The 20,540-nt window shown below is 39.5% G+C and overlaps 1 protein-coding gene across 1 annotated transcript; it reads left to right on the top strand.

The window, feature by feature from the left end:
- Positions 1-1,106: 1,106 nt before the first annotated feature.
- Positions 1,107-1,469, top strand: LOC110276057 (uncharacterized). The gene has a single exon (XM_021132619.1). The coding sequence runs from the start codon at positions 1,107-1,109 to the stop codon at positions 1,467-1,469; it is 363 nt and encodes a 120-aa protein (XP_020988278.1).
- The last annotated feature ends 19,071 nt before the right edge of the window (positions 1,470-20,540 follow it).

The following is a 20,540-nucleotide window of genomic DNA, read 5'->3' as shown; positions in this document are numbered from 1 at the left end:
AAGTGGCATTGACACAAGCTCCTATTGTGCGAGGACCGAATTGGACTCAACCATTTGAAATCATGTGCGATGCCTCGAATTATGCGATAGGAGCCGCGTTAGCACAACGCGAAGGTAAGATTCCCTATGTCATAGCCTATGCTTCCAAAACACTAGATGGAGCCCAATCTAACTACACTACTACCGAAAAGGAACTCTTAGCTATCGTTTTTGCTTTGGACAAGTTCTGAGCCTATCTTCTTGGTTCCAAGGTAGTAGTATACTCGGATCACGCTGCATTAAAGTACTTGTTGGCCAAAAAGGAATCAAAACCGAGATTAATTCGATGGGTGCTTTTGTTACAAGAATTTGATTTGGGGATCAAGGATAGGAGTGGTTCCCAAAACTTAGTGGCGGACCATCTAAGTCACCTTGAACACACAAAAAGTGACACCACTCCTATCAATGACTCCTTCCCTCTAGATGGTTTGCACGCAATCTCAGAAATAGTTCCTTGGTATGCCCCAATAGCAAACTACCTGGTTTCACGCACCCTCCCTCCCAATCTTAGCAAACATCAAAAGGATAAGCTGAAAAGCAAATCTAAATACTATGTTTGGGACGATTCCTATTTGTGGAGATGTGGAGCGGAACAAATAGTGCGACGGTGCATACCTAAAACCGAATTCCAAGCAATCTTGGACGCTTGCCATGCTTTCGAAGGAGGTGGCCACTCTGGCCCCAAAAGAACGGCAAAAAAGGTCCTTGATTGCGGATTTTGGTGGCCAACACTTCTCAAAGATTCTTCTCTCTATTGGAAATCTTGCCCCCAATGCATTCGGTTTGGAAATATTTCTAAGAAGGACGAAATCCCCCAACAAAATATGCTTTTTTGTGAAATCTTTGATGTATGGGGAATCGACTGCATGGGACCATTTCCAAATTCCAATGGCTTTCTCTACATCTTGTTAGCCGTCGATTATGTGTCAAAATGGGTAGAGGCAATCCCCACCCGAACGGGTGATGCTCATGTTGTTTATTCTTTTGTGAGGAACAATATCATTTGTCGCTTTGGCTCCCCATGAGCAATCATAAGTGACCAAGGATCCCACTTTTGCAACAAAAAAATGGACGGCCTCATGAGAAAGTATGGCATCATATACAAAGTCGCCACGGCCTACCACCCTCAGACAAACAGCCAAGCTGAGGTTTATAACCGGGAAATCAAACATGTGTTGGAAAGGATTGTGAAGCCGAATCGGAAGGATTGGAGCGCTAAACTCTCCGATGCACTTTGGGCATATCGCACGGCTTACAAAACACCCATTGGCATGAGCCCTTTTAGACTTGTATATGGTAAAGCATGTCATCTACCGGTAGAAATTGAACACAAAGCTTATTGGGCCATAAAGGAATGTAATATGAGCTTGGGTGGAGCCGGAGTAGAGAGAAAGCTTCAATTAGCGGAATTGGAATGCTTAAGATTATAAGCTTATGACAACTCTAGACTTTACAAGGAAAAGATGAAAGCCATCCATGACAAGAGCAAAAGGAGAAGGGAATTCCGACCCGGTGAACTAGTGCTTCTTTACAACTCAAGGTTGAGATTACTACCCGGAAAGCTTAGATCAAGGTGGGATGGACCCTACCAAGTGGAGAAAGTAGATCCTTATGGGGTCTACCACCTGCGCCACCCATCAAGTCCGGACATTTTCAAGGTAAATGGGCACCGTCTCAAATTGTACCATGGTGAGCAAAGAAAGAACTCCAAGGAATTTGAAGTGTTCCTCTTGAGGGATGCATCTCTTGAACAAGAACTTTGAGCTAGTGGAAGTCCAACTTAAGGATGGTAAACAAAAGTGCTAGGTGGGAGACACCCCACCATGGTAAGATCTTCCTTTGTACATAACCATTGAATCGTTCCTTGATTGACACTTGCTTAACACTTGACTTCATGATTGGTACCTAGGTAATAGAAGTAGTTGTAGTTAGATTTCAATTCTAATTTTGCTTCATTTGTTGAGTTCATTTGGTAGTATCAAGTTAAAACATCCTTCTATAGTGCTTAAGTGGCTGTTTAGAGGGTTGGAATGCTATAAATGGTGCGAAAACATGCAAACTTTGTAAAAGGAAACCTTCTGCGCGTGCGCGCGCGTCTTTGAAGCATTTGTCGACCATCCGCGCGGACGCGCACCGTGCGCGGATGCATGGATCAACAAAAGCAACCCTCCATACATTTTCCAGAGAGTTGAGCCCACACTACGCCAGCCCCATGCTTGAGGCACAGGCCAATCACGCGTTCGCGCACATGGCGCGTACACACGCTTTCACAAATCTGAAGATCGACGTGCTAGCACACCATGCGCGCGCGCGCCGATTACCCTTGTGCACTCCTGGTACACATTCCAGAGAGTTAGGCCACTCTCAGGCTTGCACTAAGCCACCAGCCCACCACCTCTGCTGCGTGCGCGCACCTGGCGCGCACGCGTCCATATGCCCGCAACACGATGTGCGCGCGCGCGCCTAGACTGCGCACGCGTTCCTCATCCTACACCGTCCTCTAGGCCACTTCACTGAGAGTTAGGCCCACCCCAGGCCCATCTCACGCCTGGGGCATAACTACATTGCCGCGCACGCGCACTATGCGCGCGCGCGCCAATAACCCTGCAGCCGACTTCTGGTACTTCGTCCAGAGAGTTGTGCCACCTCTAAGCCACCCTTGTGCTACCAGCACAAGCGCATTGGCGCGTGCGCGCAACGTGCGCGCGCACGCCCTCACTCCACCTCGCGTCCTTGCGCGAGCGCGCACCATGCGCGCACGCGTGGGTGATCAACGCCAATTTAATAGGGAGCACACTTGCTCCCTTCATTCTTCTTCCCCTTTTCTTCTTCTCACCCCCTCTACTACCTATCTCCCTATTACCCTTTCTTCTTCCTTCCAACCACCTCCGACCACCTACCTCCGGTGGCCCCTACATTGCCCCTCCATCCTCCCCTCCCATACCCATTTCCATCTCTCTCAAGGTACTTTGCTAGGCTCCTCTCTTGCTCTATTTCTCTCTTTTTGATTCTTAATCTTCAATTTCAATTTGTTTTCGGTAGCCTCTTTCTTTTCCCCTGACTCTTTTTAGCCACTTCTTTGGGGTGTTTTCGTTTTTTTTCCATTTAACTCTTCATAGGCATTTGGGTCCTCCATTCTCTTGTATTGATAGATGAAATGTGTTGCTTGATTTTCTTACAACCACTGTGCACTGTAGTCATTAATAATGGATTGTGGAATGTTACATTTCTTTCACCTTCATTTAATTACATACTACAAAAAGGATGCACGCCAAGTGTTTGAGAAAAGGCATACTTGAGTTTTGAGCTCATTTTGACTAATTGCCTCTTAACTAATCACTTTTGGGTGCATCCCCACATTCTTCAATCCATCCACTCACCTTTTCATAAATTGACTCCCACTTTGGTATTTGAGGGTGTATGCCTCTCATGCTTCTTACTTGCATGCTTAAACTACCCTTGCACCACATGCAAATGATTCGCCTTGCTCATCACATGTTATCTTAGTTACATGTTGCAGCTGTCATGTAATAATGATACCCATATTCTTATGGCACAACTCTTCATTTGCATAATCGCATTCAATTACGCTTCTTTGGGTTTGATGTTATCCCCTTTCTTTGCTATCACAGGATGGTAATAAAAAGGAACAAAGGGAAAGCCCCGAAGAAGCCAGCTTCCAATAGCGCGTGCCAAGAACTAACGACCAAGCCACTCCTGAAGAAGGCTAAGGGCCCCGTTGATGTTCTAGAGAAGGACAACCCTCCAAAGGATTCAAATAAGTTCCCTAACTGCTACTGCGAACTTGTTTACTCAAGAATGATTGAAAGGAATTATCACCCGGAGCCTCTTATAGTCCTACCGGCTCACCTCACTCCGTTAGTGATGCCACACATTGACCGGAGGCAACGGAGGTTCCTCTTGAAGCAACCAAAGGAGGCCAATCTCTCATGGGTGGTGGAATTCTACTACAACTACCACTCACCCTTTCTCACATCAATATTTGTGCGCCAGAAGCAAGTGTCAGTCACAGTGGAAACCATCCGAGAAGTCCTTGGGATTGGACCGTTGACGGGTGGATATGATGCCTACCAAGAAGTCTTGACTGCATGCGATGACCGTGCGTTCGATTGGAGCGTGATCCTCTGCGTAATTGCTTTACCCGACGCATATTGGATTCGGGGGACCATAAAGCAAAGACCAAAGGGTTTAGATGCCCGCCACCTCACTCAAGAAGCCACGGCATGGGCCCAAATTCTAGCTCACTACGTGCTCCCGAGCACCCATGGGTCATCCATTACCGCCGAGCTTGCATTATTAATATGGTGCATCTTCACCGAGAAACCGGTCGACATTTTGCATGCCATTCGCCAATCCATGGGGCGCATTCATGCCAAGGGAAATCTACCATTCCCTGCTATGGTGACCGAATTAGTTGCAATGGCCGGCGTCCACCGAGAGGCTAAGGATAGGAGAACCTCAATTCCGGTCGAGGGCGATGTTATTCCGACCAAGAAGTGCCTCAAGCCTCCGGAATTCACCAAGGACATTGGACTACCCACACCAACTCGCAATACCACCACATCATCCACACCACAAAAATCAGCCACCCAACGCCTTGAAGACCTTCACAAGAAGTTGGACCGTTATGAGAGGCGTAACCAACGCCGATACGCTCACGTGAAGAAACTTCTAAGCGTAGTCACCCCACCTATGGAGGAACCAGATATCTCCACATCCACCACACCTTCAACCGGAGATAGCGATGACATTAGAGATGAGGGACACTCGGGACTCGACCACCCATTGCGCCTAACCTATAGCACGGAGGACCGTGCTAAGTTTTAAATGTGGGGAGGTCGGCCGACCGATCTCCGTAGGTAACACCCGAATAAATTCTTGTTCTTTGAACTCCTTTGTAATTAGGATAGGTTGCATGATTAGGTCTTATTTGACACCATTTGCATGATAAGTTTACTTGGTTGGAACAATGAAACTCTTTCTTAGGAAACCAATACTTTGGGGCAACCATGGCATTGCCAATTTTAAACATTTTGATGCCAAATTTACATGAAGAATTATATTTTGGAACATGGATCTTGAGTTAAGAACACAAGCTAGTGAGCTTTGAGCCTTGTTTTGTGGCTACATCTTATAGTCACCTACTGTCCTTCTTGTGTGCAATTGTTTACTCTCTATGAGTGTGATCTTTGATTTGTCTGATTCTTTATATCCATTATTTTGTGTATTCATGCATTTATATGATTGAGGCCATCACTTCATTAGCTCACTTACCCAAACGGCCCTACCTTTTATCTTCCTTTGTTAGCCAATTTGAGCCTACGCTTAACCCACTTGTTCTTATTTTAGCACATTTCAAGCTTAAAGCGAAAAACAATACAAGTCCTTAATTTGGATCTTTGATTAGCTTAGGCTAGTGTGTGTGAGTATCATTCAAGTGTGGGAAACTTGGACATTGGGTGAATAAAAGGGTAGTTTTGTATTATTACTGGAAATATTGGGAATTGGGTACATACTCATGTATTGATCAAATGTAAAACCTTATGCATTGAGGTTCTTGTGTATAGAAAAAAAATGAGAAAAAGAAAAAAAAAGAAAAAAAAAACAATATGGAAAAAAAGAAAAAAAATATATATATAGAAAAAGAAAGAAAAAAGAAGAAAAAGAAAGAAATAAAAAAAAGGGGACAAATTGCCCCAAAGTGAAGCTCAATAAGAATCAATGCATAAGTGTCGTGAAATGAAAAGAAAATGCATGAGTATGTGAAAAAGTGAAGGAATGGGCAGTTAGGTTAAAATTTAATTGTATAGGATGTCATAAGTTAGGAGGGAAGTCTAAGCCTATCAAAGATTCAAACTTCAAGCTCACTTGACCAAATATGCATCCTACCTTAACCCTAGCCCCATTACAACCTAAAGAAAAGACCTCATGATAATTGTATGCATGCATTAAATAATTGTTGATTGTTAGATGGAGAACGAATCTTGGAGAGCATGATTAGGAGAAAATTGAGAGAACCAACCCCAAACACCGAGCGACTAGAGTGCAAACACTTCCGGTGAGGGTTCGATGCTCAATTCCTTGATTCCCGCCTCTCACGAGCATTCCTTATACAAAGTTGCATATATTGCATTTGATGCTTAAAATTGGTAAGTCCTATATATTGACTACCATCGAACCCTATATGCTTGCATATATCTTAGGAAGGTCGATTTGTTCCTACCCAAGTAGATAATAGCACTAGTCATAGTTGCATTCATATAAGTAGGTTGCACTTCATGAGCCTTATACCTTTATGATCCCTCGGTCTTTTGTGTTTCTTTTGCATTTCTCTAAGCATGAGGACATGCTAGAATCTAAGTGTGGGGAGGTTGATAAACCCCATTTTGAGGGTCTATCTTGTGTCGATTTCAGGGGTTTTATCAATGATTCCACACACCTTTCACATGAAAATACAAGACTTTGTGTTCCTTTCCTAATTCTGCCTCATGAATGAAAACATGCTTATTTTGCACTAAATTAGATATATTTCTAATCTTTTCTTGGTACCATTCGATGCCATGACCTGTGTGTTAAGTGGTTTCAGAATATAGGGCAGGGATGAACCGGAAGAGAGAAGGAGAATGGGCGCAAAGGAAAGGAGCATGAGAAATTGAGTTTTGGGAACTTCAGCAAGGGCGCGTGCGCGCACTTGGCGCGCCTGCGTGGATTGGGCCGCTAGAAGTCAAATCCAGAAGCCAAGCCACGAGCCAGCATGTGTAGCGGCTGGGCCCTAATCTCCATGGGCGCGCACGCGTACATTGCGCCTCCGCTCGCATTGCAAGATATCCCAGTGGCGCGCACGCGTGCTTTGCGCGTGCGCACCGATGCTCGAATGTGATTTTTTTAAGAGTCACGTGACCTGGGCGTGGAGACAGTTGGAGATCCCATCTTGGGGAAGTGCTTTGGCGGGAAGAGCTTAAGAAGACCAAGGGTTGAAGGATTAAGGGACTTTTAGCTCATTTTACATGTTTCTAGATTTTTCTCTTGGTGGTAGTTACACTCTTGGGTAGAGAAAGAGATCTCAAGCTCTCATTAGGGTTCATCTTCTTCAATTTCTGAATTCTCAATCACTCTTTGGTGATATCAACTTGCAATTCTCAATTTACTTTGTTCCTATTATAGATCTTCTTCTCTAATCTCAATTAGTGCTTGTAATTGATCAATTCTCATAGATCTTATATTCAACTTTGTGGTTTTAGAATCTATCAATTCTTGAGAAGTTTATTTCCATTGTTGTTCTTGGTTAATTGTTGTTAGTTCCTTGTGTTGAAGCACTTTCAATTCTACTTTCTTCTCATTTTTACTATGCCTTTCATTCTTGCTCATCAATTGTTTGATAAAATGCCAACACTAGTTATAGAGTAAAAGTTCTTACTTGGCATAGGGTTTGGACCATTAGGAAGAGTTGAATAGTTTATGTCAATTGTTGATTTGGAATTAGAAATTGCCAATTAACTTGGAGTGCACTAAAGCTAGATTTCCCTGAGGTAAAACTAGGACTTGTGACTCAAGTTAGTTACTCTCATTTGACTTCCTCTATACCTAGGGGTTAACTAAATGAAGCAAAGCCTAATTGTTATCATCATTGAGGGAACTATAGGGATAGAATTCCTAATGCCAGCCCTAGGCCAAGCTTTCTAAAGATTGATTGTTTGTCACCTACTTTCCTAAACCTTCAAAGAATCATAACAAGACTTCCTAATCAATAAGATGCACTCTCTAGCAATTTCAAGGGAGGACGACTCGGGAGACTAGTACTCTCGGTTATAGATTGTAGGATTGTTTGATGCGAAGTTTAAGTGTCGGTTAGACTATACTCACGATCATGTTCATCATTGAATTCTAAATCGACATGCGAAAATTTCGTTTATCAAAATGGCGTCTCGCGAGGAATTCACTCTTATAGAAAGAGGTCTTACAAAACTATGGAAATGTAAGCCAAACCAGCAGTTTATAACATGGCGCTATTTTGTTCTGTGTTTTTTGTAAAATTTCTGACTTCTAATAACTTGTTTGCTTACGGTGTATCCGTCAGGTTTGTCTCTGGAAAAGACTCAAGACGTTTCGGAAGAGACTGGCGAGGTAGTTCAAGATTCAATTCTCGAAGAAGACGTTGCGCCAGATAGTTCTGATGAGGTTGTCTCTAAAGGACACCAACCTTCCATCATAACCTTTGATCTCAATAAAACTCCAAAGGAGAATGATATCTGTTGACTCAACTCTTTATTATTAGTCTGCCTTATCTCACGAAATATTAGGACTCAATTGAACAAAGTGACTATTTGTGATTTTTCCTTTGCGTGTTGAATTTGATGAAGTAGTAATGAATTTGGAAGAGATTAATCTCAAATTACTATATATCTAACATTAGATTTACTTAAGTTTTGCGTGCATAAGTTTATTTTTTACTTTATTTTTTTATCTTATTTTATTTTTTATCTAATTTTTTTTTTCACTTTTTAATTTATCAGTGATCAAATTCTAGAACTCTTAGATATAGAATTTTAATATCATATCATAAAATTATTCTTTCCAAAATTGTAAACTTGTAGAAAAAAACAACAGAATAAATATATCGTTAACATTATATTTTTTAACTTTGATAAACGTTTTTATTGAATCAATATAAACAACGGTATGTCTGCCTCCTTTTAACTCACTGAATAAAAAAAATGAAATAATAATAATATATGAAGTAGATGAAATTAAATTATTAAAAGAGCACAGAGTTTGGCAAATAATGTATGTAAATTTTATATTTTTTTTTTTAAGTTAAGATAGTGATTTGCAGTTTATTTTCGAGTAAATTTTCTATCCTCATGAATGTATATGTGAAGAATTTTATAGTGAAATGATTGAGTTATGCATGTAGCTTTATTACGACAAGTGTATCCTGTAGCTAGGAACCAAGAGATTGAGTTCTACAATTCCATTCTTTTTTTCCTTTCGAGTTTGGTTCAAGTTATATTTCAAACTAATTTGACTCATATTAATAATTAATAACTTTAAATAGAATAATATTAAATTGGTATCTAACAATATTTATATGTATAAATTAGTCTTGAATAAAATATTTTTTTACAAATTATTCTCTTTTCAAAATGTTAGATAAATTAATTTTGAATAAAATAAAAAACCAAAATAGTTTCAAATACTTCTTAAAAATTAATATATACTTTACAAAATAATATGTGAGGTAAGTATTTATGTTTTTCGTAATTTTTTTATTAATACCTATAATACTTTTAAAAACATTACCAACTAAAAAATATTCAACACAGATATACGAAATTTTTTTTTATTAATATATACTTAAATCAGTTAATAAAATTAACATAAATATTTATTTATAAATATATACATAACAAACTAATATATTCGTTAAGTATATATTTTTTTAACGTAATTTTTCTTTCAATACCTACTAATACTTTTAAAAATAATTACAAAAAACCAAAAAACACAAACTTAAATTTTAAATTAGATAAGTCACTGCCCCTTAAATCCTTATTTTTCCCCTAATACCAATAATACTTATTGTAGCTTGCTTCGTCCAGGTTTATCTCCTCCACGTCCGTCTCTCCGATTTGCCAACGTCCTGGAGCCCCTTCTCTCACTGCCCGATCCCCGATGGTTTCTCTCTCACCTTCACTCCAGTCATCCCGCTGCAGGTAAACACGATTAATCATAGTTCCTCCCTTCAATATTCACACGATTAATCCTAGTTCCTCCCTTCAATATTCACAGCATCCAACTTAGGCAATGCTATTAATGACAAGTATATAAGGGACCTAGAAATTCATTAGACTGAATGGAACCCCTTAGCAATCGAGCCTTTGATTAAATTGATTGTCCATAGAAATTGGTTCTAGGCATTATAGAGAAATTGTGAGTACGTCCATGTTTTTTATGCCTAACATATTTGATTTCCTTGTTAATATACTCTCTTAACTCATGTATTCATGTACTCTCGTATTTTTTGAATGTAATTGGGAAAGATGATAATTTATATTATGATGTACATATTAATTGTTATTACTACGCTATTTCCGCCTTACTATTTTTTTTATCTAAGCTATATTTGGGTTAATAAAAATGATACATGAATAATTATATTTAACATAAATAATTGAATAATTATATTTAACATGAATAATTACATTTAACATAAATTAATAATTTTATTCTAGGCATTATAGATAAATTGTGAATACATCAATGTTTTTTTTATGCCCCACATATTTGATTTTTATGTTAACATGGTCACTCAACTCATGTAGTCATGTAGTCATGTACTACTCATGTACTCATGTAACTGGGTATGCCGGTGTCCTTTTTGCTAGTTAATTTATATTATTATATACATATTAGTTGTTATTACTTCGTTCTAATCCGAATGCAGTTGGAAAGGATGCCTCGGGTAGGTCGTTTCATGAAGAAAACCCATGTAGACACGTAGCCTCAAGTGGGAGGTCATGCGGCTTCAACTTCGTAGAGAGCGGACTGCCCAATTCCGCCGCCCAGTGGTAGTAGTGACCCCACATCCTCGTCTTTATGCCCCTTTCGCCCGCTTAGAACCGAACCACTGCCTGCTCTACGGGCTTCCATGAATGATGTTCAAAACTTGGAGCCGGACGCCGAAGAGGTAGACCCAGAGGTAGATGAGGTAGATTCTTTTGACCAACATGTTGATACCCTTTTGGCTGCACAGGGTGCTCAAAAGCGCAAGGGACGCAAGACCATAGAATTTTGGGATGTTAAAACAATTGGTATAAGAGAACTTATTTAATTCTACTTTTCATTGCCCTATTTTTTCTAAGTGTATTCATAGCTTAACTCCAATGGTAGCTAATTAAAAATTAATATGTTTTACAGAATCCGATGGCACAATCAAACAGGTCAAACTGAGCGTGAAGGAAGCTATGAAGCCACCTAACAGAAGAAAGATCATACTCAGGTTTAACAATGCACTGCAACCAGTTGGGGATGAAGCAGGTCTATTGAGCGGCGTTATGGGACTGCTATGATCTGACTACACCAAATTTCCAATCTGCGAGAGGGACTAGAGAAAGGTTCGCACCAGGGACAAGGTCTATAATGAAATAGTAAAGGTAAAATGTTATTTTTATTTCTTCGTACCATTCCAAACTCATACTTTGAACAATACTCACAGTTTAATTTTAATGTTATAGGAAATGTTCCATTTTGAAGAAGATAGTAGAGGAATTATAAAAGGTACAATATTCAAAATGCTAGAAAGGGCTTGGAAAGAAACGAGGAACAGATTATACCATCACTGCTGTGACCCAGAACCTTCACTTGCAGCATATATTGAAAACCGCCCAGATGGAATTACTGCGGACCATTGGAAAAGGTTTCTCGATTATCGCAACAACAAAGAGACACAGATAATATAGTTTTGTTTCATAATAGACAAATTCCATTTATGTCACATTTAGTTCGTCAGAACTAGTGTCTAGTAACTCTTAATTTGATGGCATGACAGGATAAGTGTAAGAAAAATGCCGAGAATCGATCAAAGCATCTTTACACCCACACCGGTGGATCAAAAAGCTTGGCAAGGCTCAGACAAGAAGAGGTAATCTAATTTTGGGAATATTTTTTAACTATCTGTTCCTCTACCCTATAACATTTGTCATCATTATTGGTACAGTCGGAACGACAAAGGAGGATAGTTAGTAAAGGAGAGTTGTATCTCTTAACGCACAAAAAAACTGATGGCTCCTATCCATGATGCAGCTCGCGCTATTGGAGTAAGTAATGTGTTCTCCTATAGTTTCTCCTATGTTTTAATTTTTAAAATTTTATTGGAAGTCTGTGCGGTTAGCGGCTAGCTAATAAATGCTCTTAATTGCTTATCTATGTGTGTAGGAAAGAATTGAGGCTATTGAGCAAGGCGATGAATCTTCTAGATTGTTATCCCAGAATGATTCGCTTGCTCAAGCTCTCGGAAAAGAGCATCCGGGTAGGGTGCGTGGAATGGGGTTGGGGCCGACTTCTAGTCAAGTCTTCGGTATGAATTCCCATCAGCCGAGCAATGGTTTTGAAAGGGAGGAGACCCAAAGGGTGCTTCTTGAACTACAAGCAGAGTTGGCAGCAGAGAAATTGAAAAGGAAGGCAGTGGAGGATGAAGTAGCAGCTGGGAAGGTCAGGATGCAGGCAATGGAGAGTGCTTTGATATGTCTACTTCAAGGGCAAGGTAGGAAGCTGCCATCAGACGTCGCCACATGGATGAGTGCGTTGGAGGGACAGAATAGAAAGTAGATCTTAGGATTGTGGAACCTTTTCTTCTTTCAGATATACACTTTTATTTTGTTGATTATGCAACTCTTAGTAAGGAGTACACTTTATTGATATTCGGATAATTATATTAATTAAATTATTGGTTTTGCTATTGTCGTTTACCCTGCAATTTATTTTCGGGATTTTAAATAATTTAACATACTAATATTAAGAACGATTAAAAAAAATTAAAAAGAAATTTACATTGAAATAAAAAACAGTGTGGATTGCCAGTGTACAAAACAGTATTTTTGCGGCCATTTAACTGGAAAATAGTGGCGCTTGCGAACTAGCCGTTAGAAATTTGAAAATTAAGGTTAGGAGATAGCGGCGATTTTAAACCAAAACCGCCGCCTGTTACATTTCAAAAAACATTGGCCGTTAAACCGCGACGTTTTCAAACCGCCGGTAAACGCATTAGTCTTTAAACCGTGGCCATTAAATAGCGGCGGTTTCGAACCGCCGAACATTTCGTGTGGATCACAGATTTCCATATTGCGGCGGTTTTAAACCGCCGCTAAATATTGCGACGCCAATCCTGGGTTTTGCGGCGGTTGTGCCAGCGGTTCTTGAGAACCGCCGCAAAATCATATAACCACTCCCTAATAGGCAACGCTTAACAAACCGCTGGAATCTCGTTTGGCGGCGGTTTAAAACCACCGCAAATCACTTCAGAAACCGCCGCTATTTCCCAGTTCCCTTGTAGTGATGGCACGCGTGCAACCTAAGAAGGTACTATAGTTAGGGATGATAAAGGATCTTAGGATAAGGCGCACTCTTTATCCTGAAAAGGTTTTTTAATGAGGCGCCAAGCCAAGTCCTACAAATCGCCCGACTTAGAGGGATAAAACTCCCGCATGTATATTTTTGCATTTTCTTTTGAATAAAATCTGTTGAGATCTTCTACAAATTCTCAAGCTGCATTAATGTGAAACATTCATCGTCCGATTATAAAGCTACAGATCACAGAAAGTGAAAATCAAATTCACTACACGATCTCGATAAAAACCAGCAGAGATGAAAACCAAATTCATTAAAAGGTCGACTATACGAGGATTAAACCGAATTTCTACAAAATCGGCAAAGATGAAAATAGAATAATGCAAGAAGTTATCAAAAGTGATCCATAGAAAGGACTTGACGAGGTCCTAATAAAATGGATTGCTAAAAAATAACTTAAAGACTGGCCGATGTAAAGAAGTTAGACCAGTTGCAATAACAAAAGTTATAAGTAAATCCCTGTAAAGACGTTTGTCCAACCCTATAAAAGAGGATTACTATAATTTAGAAGGGCCCGACATGATGAAGTTGGCCCAAAACATAAAAGTTATAAAAGTAATCCCTGAAAGAGACCTGAACAAGGTCCAAGAAAGAGGATTACAAAAATAACTTAGAAGGGCCCAACATGATGAGGTCGGCCCAAAACATAAAAGTTATAAAAGTAATCCCTGAAAGAGACCTGAACAAGGTCCAAGAAAGAGGATTACAAAAATAACTTAGAAGGGCCCGACATGATGAAGTCGTCCCAAAACATAAACGTTATAAAAGTAATCCCTGAAAGAGACCTGAACAAGGTCCAAGAAAGAGGATTACAAAAATAACTAAGAAGGCCCCGACGTGATGAAGTCGGCCCATAACATAAAAGTTATAAAAGTAATCCCTGAAAGAGACTTGAACGAGGTCCAAGAAAGAGGATTACAAAAATAACTTTGGAGGGCCCGACATGATAAAGTCGGCCCGAAACAGAAAAGTTATAATAGTAATCCCTGAAAGAGACCTGAACAAGGTTCAAGAAAGAGGTTTACCAAAATAACGTAGAAGGGCCTAACATGATAAAGTCAGCCCGAAACACAAAAGTTATTAAAGTAACCCCTGAAAGAGACCAGACAAAGGTCTAAGAAAGAGGATTACTAAAAATAACTTAGAAGGGAGCGGCATGAAATCGGCCTCCCACAAACAAGTTATAAAAAGTAAATCCCTTTACAAATATCCGCTCAAAACTCAAGAGGCCACCAAAGTCAGCCCCAAGAGCCTGAAAACTACTTTGTTTTTCAAAATAAAGTTGCTAAACAAGCAACTAGGAAAGTAGCAAAAAGTCAGAAACACCATTTACAAATATAAAAAGTTCAAAATCCCACAAGCCGGGCTGTCTACACAAACATCCTAAATAATAATTGGGGATCCAAAGACTTATCGGCAGCATCAACATGGGGTGAAGGAGGATGAGTCTGAAGAGGCACCACATCCACTGTCCCATCATTCCGATTCAAGATGTGATAATCAGGTTTTGACTCAGGACGACCGACCTCAGCAGTGGGAGTCAAAGAGGTCAGCGCAACAGAGGTTTTGGTGGCAGGCAGTGAAGGACAATTGACATCATCATCATTGGTGGACGAAATTGTGATCAAACAATGGCTCCAAAGATTTGGTGCTCTCAAAGGTGAATCTCTCTTTGTCACAACTCTGCACAACTAACCAGCAAGTGTACTGGGTCGTCCAAGTAATACTTTACGTGAGTAAGGGTCGATCCCACAGAGATTGTTGGTATAAAGCAAGCTATGGTCATCTTGTAAATCCCAGTCAGGCAGATTTAACTGGATTAAGATATTATTGGTTTAAATAAAGATAATAAAATAAAAAGAAAATAGAGATAAAGTTACTCATGTAATTCAATGGTGGGAATTTCAGATAGGTGTGTGGAGGTGCTGTGTTCCTTCTGAATCTCTGCTTTCCTACTTATTCCTTCTAGTTTTTCATCACTCCTTTCTATGGTAAGCTATATGTAGGGCATCACCGTTGTAAATGGCTAAATCTCATCCTCTCAGTGAAAATGGTCCAAATGCTTTGTCACAGCACGGCTAATCATCTGTTGGTTCTCAATCAAGTTGGAATAGAATCCAGTGATTCTTTTGCGTCTGTCACTAACGCCCAGCCTTCAGGAGTTTGAAGCTCGTCACAGTCATTCAATCCCGGAATCCTACTCGGAATACCATAGACAAGGTTAGACTTTCTGGATTCCCATGAATGTCGCCATCAATTCTAGCTTATACCACGAAGATTCTGATCAAGGAATCCAAGAGATATGTGCGCGGTCAAAGGTAGAACGGAAGTGGTTGTCAGTCACGCGCGTTCATAGGTGAGAATGATGATGAGTGTCACAGATCATCATATCTAAGAACTAAACATCCCAAGATTGAATAATACAATCAAAGATTTCTAATAAACTAGTAAAAAGTTCTATTTATACTAAACTAGCTACTAGGGTTTATAGAGGTAAGTAATTGATGCATAAATTCACTTTCGGGGCCCAATTGGTGTGTGCTTGGGCTGAGCTTGATCTATCCACGAGCTGAGGCTTCTCTTGGAGTTGAACACCAAGTTGTAACGTGTTTTGGGCGTTCAACTCTAGTTCGTGACGTGTTTTTGGCGTTTGACTCCAGAATGTAGCATGAATATGGCGTTGAGCGCCAGTTTACGTCGTCAAATCTCGAATAAAGTATGGACTATTATATATTGCTGAAAAGCTCAAGATGTCTAAGTTCCAACTCCGTTGAGAGCGCGCCATTTGGAGTTCTGTAGCTCCAGAAAATCCATTTTGAGTGCAAGCAGGTCAGATTCCAACAGCATCAGCAGTCCTTTGTTAGCCTCCTATCAGAGTTTTGCTCAAGTCCCTCAATTTCAGCCAGAAAATACCTGAAATCACAGAAAAACACACAGACTCATAGTATAGTCCAGAAATGTGAATTTATCATAAAAACTAATGAAAACATCCCTAAAAGTAACTAGATCATACTAAGAACTACCTAAAAACAATGCCAAAAAGCGTATAAATTATCCGCTCATCAATCATCAGGAACAATCGTATCATCCCTAACAATGTTGTCCAGGCTAAAAAGGGAAAGGTCAAGCTCGAACTTGCTCCTTCAGATTATCATAAGCAGCATTAACACTGCCTATAAGGTGACCTTGAAGTTCGGTATAATCAGCCCGGACAGATTTCAAGCTGTTCCTGAGATCCATCATCTCTCTATAGGTGGTAACATAGCTATCCTTTTGTTTTAACGATGTGTCTTCAACTAATTTCACAGTGGCCGCCAGACCAATAGCTCGAGTCTTTTCCCCTCCAACTCCTTATCCAGCTTGGTCACTTTCACCTCAAGCTCCTCTTTCAAACCCTTAATCTGGTCAAATTCTAATTTTGCCTCCTCCATAAAGGCCTTTGTAGCAAGGATAGGAAGATCTTGAGCGGTTCGGTATAAAGCTGCTCCCATGTGTGCCAATTTAATGCCACTCTGAGTGATAAAATCCAAATAATGAAGAATAGATATATCATCAGTAGGCATGACACCATAAGGAGCAATCTGTTGATCAACAAACACGACAACATCAAAGTCGGGAGCATCCAGATTAAAAGGCTCGATAGTCTGGGGTCTTTTTGGAGGAGGAGCGCCGGTAGGAGAAGAAGTAGCAACAGAAGTCTGTGAAGGATCAACCAAATGAACCCGAGGATTAGGGATCATCCTCCTCGGTCCAAGAGAACTCGAAACTAAAGGCTTCGACGAAACCTAAGAAGACCCCTCCCTGGCAGCCTTGGCCGAGATATTTTGAGTTGTAGTAGCTTTCCTTGCCCTTTTAAAGGCCTTCATGGATTTGTTATTTTTAATCATCTCTGCAAACAAACATCACAGTGGGAAACCAAGTTACGAATCAGAAAAGATCTTATAAAAGATAAACTCGACGAAATAAGTAAAACCAAAAGAGGAATTGACTACTACCCAACTCAGCTCGGAGGAGAGAGGGGTTTGCTAAGAATTTCTTTGTGTCGAGATGGGGAGGCTGCCCCCAGTTTTCTTCCAGCACAGTCACAAAAGCTTGCTCAACCTCATCTAACATCTCGCACATATATTTAGATACCATTACATTCTTTTGCCATTCCAAGGGAAAGATGGGCTCATCATTTTTATCTAGAAAAAAGGGCCGAGCTCCTTCAACAGCTCAGACCCTAAAAAAGTAATTTTTGAAGTCGTGAAAAGATTCATCAAACATGGAGAAAACATTTTTCCCCTAGGAAGCTCGAAAAGAAACCTAAGCGGCTTTCTTCTTAACCACCCCAGGCTTTGTTAAAACGAAAAGATAAAAGAAGAGGGATTGTGAAGCAAGGATACCGAGCTCACGACACAGCAACTGAAAGATTTTTATAAAATCCCAGGAATCAGGTTGAAGTTGGGATGGAGCTACATTACAGGACCATAATAGGTTGGTCTCGAAAGTGGTAAAAGGAAGAGTAATATTCATTTGACTAAAAAAGAAGTCGTATGCATTGAAAAAGGGGCGCTCTCCCGCAATTCGGGTAGAAAAATAGACCATTTCCTCAAAAGTTGGAGATACGAGCTCATAGTTCTTCTCATCACTACCATTACCCCAAATCCTATGAAATTGCCTAAGTTGTTGACAAAACTCTGAGTCAACCAATGAAACGCACAAAAGAACCATAGAATCCACCCAATTAGCCATGCCCTCAGAGACTTGGGAAGATGTCTCAACAATATTTTTGTGAGAATACATGAGGTTAACTAGTCCTACAACAAGAAAAGAAGATTGGATTACTCAAAATACATCTCGGAAGAAAGCAAAATAACTCGGACAATATAATCCAACACAGTACAGGCAACAAGAGGAAACCCCAGGACCCACACCAGGGGCATCCTTTGGAGGTAGTTAACAGAACAAGGACTCAAGAAAACCTACAAGACTAACATCCCAACAAAACTCTCAGTAAAGACAAAGAAAAGCCCTCTCTCAAAAAGTGACATCCCGATAAGAAAAGAAAGTCATTACCCTAGAAAGCTATAAATCAAACAAAGTCTTCAAAATAACTACCTTCCAAATTCATAGTCTCAGCTTATCAGCAAATGGAACTACCAAGTAGCAAAACGTATCAAGAAGAAGTCATCAAAGACGCCACCTTTTTCAGAGAAACAACCCCCCCCAAACGGGCAAATGACACAAAATCAAAATGAGCTATCAAAAAATCGTTACTTTCTACAAAGGTTCATAAGCAAAGTTAATGTTCATACCCAAAGTCATCACAGTTACCAACATGGAGAAAAGACATCAAAGGAACATGGGTTGGGCATTTAACGCCATTGTTTCTCCCTTTTCTGGCATTTGAACGCCAGAACTGGGCATCCACTCGGCGTTTAACGCTAGTTTCTCACGCTTTTCTGGCGTTTGAACGCCAAAATCATTCCTCTCCGGGCTCTTACTGTCCTCAGAGGGATTTTGGTTAGTAGTCTGCTCATCCTCTATTAATTATTCTTTTCTTGGCTTTCTGCTGCCTTGAGTTGAGGTATTCAATGTTTTTTCACTCCTTAATTGAACTACTTGGCACTCTTCTGTTATCTGTTTTGATAAATGCCGTGTTGTTTGGTCAAGTTGTGCTTCCATGTTCCTGTTAGCATCCTTAGTGTATTGTAGCATCTCCTTCAATTTTGCCAACTGTTTTGTTAGATAACATAAATGCTAATTGATTTCAGCAACTTGTTCTAGAGGACTAAGTTCAGTGGATACTACGTTAGCTTTTTCTTTTTTGGAGGACTCACTACTTAAGTACAGATGCTGATTTCTAGCAAATGTATCAATGAGCTCTTGAGCCTCTTCAATTGTTTTTGTCATGTGTATAGATCCACCAGCTGAATAGTCTAGAGATATCTGAGCTTTTGCTGTAAACTCGTAGTAGAAGATGTCTAACTGCACCCATTCTGAAAAGATTTCAGAGGGACATTTCCTTAGCATCTCTCTGTACCTCTCCCAGGCATTGTAAAGGGATTCATTATCCTCTTGTTTAAAGCCTTGGATGTCCAGCCTTAGCTGTGTCATCCTCTTAGGAGGGAAATATTGATTCAGGAATTTGTCTGACAACTGTTTCCATGTTCTTATGCTAGCTTTAGGTTAGTTATTTAACCACCTCTTAGCTTGGTCTTTTACAGCAAATGGAAACAGTAATAATCTGTAGACATCCTGATCTACTTTCTTATCATGTACTGTATAAGCAATTTGTAAGAACTGTGCCAGAAACTCAGTTGGTTCTTCCTGTGAAAGACCGGAATACTAGCAATTTTGCTTCACTATGATAATGAGCTGAGGATTCAACAGAAAACTACTGACTCCGATGGATGTTATACAGATACTACTCCCATATGAAGCAGTAGTGGGGTTAGCATATGATCCCAGAGTCTTTCTGGACTGTTCATTTCCACTTAGGTCCATGATAGAGTAAGGGAGATGATGTAGATAAAAATTTTATATTATATTTATTTATATATATATATTTGATATAATAAAATAAAAATAAAAAAACTAAAATAAAAATAAATAAAAAAAAATTTAAAGGTATTTTATGAGGATTTTCGAAAAAGTGAGGAGGGAGGAAGTGGTTAGGATGTTTTTGAAAAATTTTGACCAAGTCAACCCAAGGGATTCGAAAATTATGAGAAATTAAAGGAAAGTATATTTTTTATTTTTGAATTTTATTATGAAAGAGAAAAACACACAAAAGACACAAGACTTAAAATTTTAGATCCAATGCGCCTTGTTTTCGAAAATTTTGGAGGGAAAACACCAAGGCACATCAAACTTAAAAATTTTAAGATCAAGACACAAAGAAGACTCAAGAACACTTTGAAGACTCACAAGAACAACAAGAACAAAAAGAAGGAACACCAAACTTAAAATTTTTAGAAAACCAAAATAAAATTTTCAAAAACTAAAGAAAAATTAACAAGAGAACACCAAATTTAAAATTTGGCACAAGATTTAATCAAAGAAAAATTATTTTTAAAAAGATTTTAGAAAGGAAGACTCAGAGGAACAACTTTTCCCAAGAAAATAGACACATTCAATAAATGCAAGGATTGAACAGATAAAAACTATTTTTTAGATGACAAAAACACAAAGGACACCAAACTTAAAACATGCAACTAGACTCAATGAGAAATTAACAATTAACAAAGAAAAATAATATTTTTGAAGAAAAAATTTTTTCAAAGGAATAATAAAAGATGCAATCCTAGTGACTCTAAACCAAAAAGATAATTTTTTTCCCTAATCTAAGAAACGAAATAAACCGTCAGTTG

Source organism: Arachis duranensis, chromosome 1 (assembly GCF_000817695.3).
Source record: "Arachis duranensis cultivar V14167 chromosome 1, aradu.V14167.gnm2.J7QH, whole genome shotgun sequence".
In the NCBI taxonomy this organism is placed as follows: Eukaryota; Viridiplantae; Streptophyta; class Magnoliopsida; order Fabales; family Fabaceae; genus Arachis; species Arachis duranensis.
Note: the sequence above shows the minus strand (reverse complement) of the source record. Positions and strands in the feature narration are given on the sequence as shown.

Coding starts and splice junctions, on each gene's coding strand:
- LOC110276057 (XM_021132619.1), top strand. CDS start 1,107: ATGGACGGCCTCATGAGAAAGTATGGCATCATATACAAAGTCGCCACG.